Raw genomic sequence first — 3,127 nt, 5'->3', positions numbered from 1 at the left:
GTTCATCAATTAGTTGTCAGTGTATTTAAGTCCTGTCTCGTCTCAGTCTTGTGTCGGTTTATTGTGCTTTGTTCCCCCTGCCTGTGTGATCTCCGTGTTTTTGTAAGTTGAGCTGTTCTACAGCAGTTTTTGTTACCCTTTAATAAATTTTTGTTATACTTTTTGAGCCTGCCTGCACCCTGGGTTTGTTCCTGCCTGTTTCWCTCACTCTATCAAGGATGAGAACATCTTCATCTCTGAAAGAGTGACTGCTGGCCTGTAGATGAGTGAAAACTGCAGAGTCCTGACCCGACGACGTAGCTCGTCTGTGCTGGCTCATTCTTTTGAACATTGGCTGTTTTTTTTCCCCAATGTATAACTGATCAAAGTCCTCCTGACACTTCACAGCATATACTATATTACTCTATTTTTGCTGGGGAACTGGATCTTTGGGATGAACTAATCTTTGTCGTAACATGTTTTGGGGTTTGAAAGCCACTGGGTCGTCATGTTTGGAAAATAAACGTCTCAGTTTCTCTGAAACTCCCGCCACATTTGGAATGATGACTGGTTTGGGTCTGGGTTTCGGGTCTTCATTTTCATCTGGTTGTTGGCTGGAAGATCATCAAATGTTATGTTATGATCAGGATTACTAAACAAAACAAAAGCATTTTTGCAGCATTTCAGCTGTTTGTTTTCTCCTGAAGCTTTTTAAACCCTCGTGTCAGACTGGAGTTTACTGGAAACGCCCAGCATTGGTGTGAAACTACAGACAGCTGCAGTCAGTATATTTTGTGTTCGAGTAGATGAACAACAGCAGAGAGCTTTTTGTAACATGTGTGAGCAAACTAACCCCATCCTCCATCCAAACCAACATTCATGAACTCACCATTTGGTGTGTAAKTGCTTTCACGCTTGAAATTAAACTTACTTGGACCAGCTCTGGCAAACCACATCTGGGCCACCAAAGGGCCGTCATTCCTTGCAGTATCTGGGTCGACTGTTTGTATGTTTGTGTGGGCCAGAACTGGGCCCATGAACCCAATCAAAGCACCGTCTAGAGCTGATTACCACCRGCAACGGGAATTACAGAGGACTTTTTCACAATCAACATCTGAGAAATGTAAACGTTTCCAGAGATCGTTTAGGTGTTTTAGTTACAAAAGAATAGATACAAACTTTTATTTTGAAAAATAAAAAAGTAGAACTGAGAGTTTTAATATTGTAAATTTACTTGTTTTGGTGGTTATTATATACAAACAAGAAATTGGTATTTTCACCACTTTTGAACAGACAAAGTTAGATATTTATATGCCCCCCCATTCTCTCTAGCATCTGAAGGGGTGAACATTTCAAATGTAAGTGTGGCTGAACTCTTAGCAAGCAGATGTCTACTTTTCATAAAATAATCTCATTCTTATTGTATTGATTTTTAATGATAAGTTTGGATCATAAATTGCTGTTTTGAATTCATTTTTGTTGAATTCTTTTTGAAGAGAACAGATCTCATGTAAGAGCACAAAGTGTTTATTTGAAGGGCTCTGATAATAGAAGCTCAACACACCAGTTACCAACATTAACTGGTGTATTCAGCTGTCGAAACTATGGAGGAAGACCAACATTTTCTCAGTGAAATGAGGCAAAGTCTGATTGTTTTTTATTCTAATAGAAGAATAATGATGTTTTGTCTCAGAYGGGAAAAAATCATCTCCTTCACATTGTTTCCTGCTCTACAGTGAAGCTGAGGAGTAATGACGGCTTCCAAGTCATTGTTCAGTCAAACGCTGGTTTGAAAACATTTCGCCTGRGTCGTGACAACCTCCTGCTGGGAGAAATCCTACAACCAGCAATTCAATTCCTGCCWTTGTCCTCTAATGGTGGCTCATCGCGGCACAAGGATTTCTTTTCTATTTTCTTCGAAGCAGATGATTATAAAGATTTGTTGAAAATGTTTGAGTTTTTTTTTTCGGTCTCATCAGATGTTGACTGAGCAAACAACGGCCCAAAGATGGAACCTGATGGAGGCTGGCYTCTCTGGAAGTGATGTGCAGCTGCAGCTGCAGCAGGCGCTGGAGCAAATATCCACCATCAGCACAGTCCTGACCGATGTCCAGCTCTACTACCAGGAGCAGGTGGGCTAACGGCTCGGACTGTAACGCAGATTGGATTTATGGATTTGTGCTGTCGACCTGCCTCAGCCTCTCCTGTCCTCGTGCTCAGGTGAAACAGAGTAAAGGTGCCGATGATGAGGAGAGCGGCTCCGAGCTGCAGAGCCTGAGAGAGCAGCTGGAGAAAAGTGAGGAGGAGAGGAAGGATCTGGAAGCACAGCTGGCTCAGGCTAACACATCTGTAACTCAGCTGCAGGAGGAAGGTAGCTGTTTGAAAGAAAGAGTAGTGATGATGCTTAATGGATTGTTCAAATCATTTAAAATRGGGTTATGAACAATTAATATCTTACCTGCTGCAGATTGCATTTTGAATGACTTCAGTTTGATGAAACAGATGAATTTGGACTAAACTGACAAAGCGGGCAAACTCCAAAGTGTTCACACCCTTTGAACGTTCCCCCATCTGTATTTTCCCTCTTTTCTTTGCAGTGAAACAGTTACAAGAAACGTTGAGCAAAGAAAACAAACCTGAGGAACTGGTGAACGAACCTGCTCCACCTCCACCACCTCCACCCCCTCCACCCCCACCACAAGCCCCTGTCATCAAGTAACACAAAACAACTTCATTTTCCTTTCAAAGACTGCTTCTCAGAGTTTTTCCCCACCCTTTTAACTCAAGAAAAAAAAGGAGTAAAACCACAAACTTTATTTTCTTGTTCGTAGTATACAGGAGTTCCTCAGGAGCAGGAGCAGGAAGGGCGGCGCAGTCGATGCTGCCGATCAAAACAGTTTGTTTCTTTTCATCGTTTTAATTGTACCGCACTAATCACAACTTTTTAATGGAAATTTAAAACTAAACTAATTTAGTTTCTGTTTCTTCTTTTCATGAAAATAATTGATTTTCAAACGCTTTAATTGGCTTGAATGACTCATTTATTAAGCTGCACCTAATCTTTTACTTTTATTTCTATACGTCTGTATAAAAGCAATATGCAAATTATAAAGTTATAATCTTTTTATTTTACTTGTTTACTTTTAAT

General features: G+C 40.6%; 1 protein-coding gene across 1 annotated transcript in view; it reads left to right on the top strand.

The window, feature by feature from the left end:
• shtn2 (shootin 2) overlaps positions 1-3,127 on the top strand; it is a gene marked incomplete in the record, with an annotated part of 25,863 nt that overhangs the window by 17,498 nt on the left and 5,238 nt on the right. Inside the window, 4 exon segments of the mRNA XM_014025528.1 lie at positions 1,959-2,111; positions 2,200-2,350; positions 2,577-2,694; positions 2,811-2,853. Coding sequence (XP_013880982.1) covers positions 1,959-2,111; positions 2,200-2,350; positions 2,577-2,694; positions 2,811-2,853 — 465 coding nt within the window.

Source organism: Austrofundulus limnaeus, unplaced genomic scaffold, assembly GCF_001266775.1.
Source record: "Austrofundulus limnaeus strain Quisiro unplaced genomic scaffold, Austrofundulus_limnaeus-1.0 Scaffold482, whole genome shotgun sequence".
In the NCBI taxonomy this organism is placed as follows: Eukaryota; Metazoa; Chordata; class Actinopteri; order Cyprinodontiformes; family Rivulidae; genus Austrofundulus; species Austrofundulus limnaeus.
The sequence above is the reverse complement of the archived record's forward strand: the minus strand, read 5'-3'. Positions and strand labels throughout refer to the sequence as shown.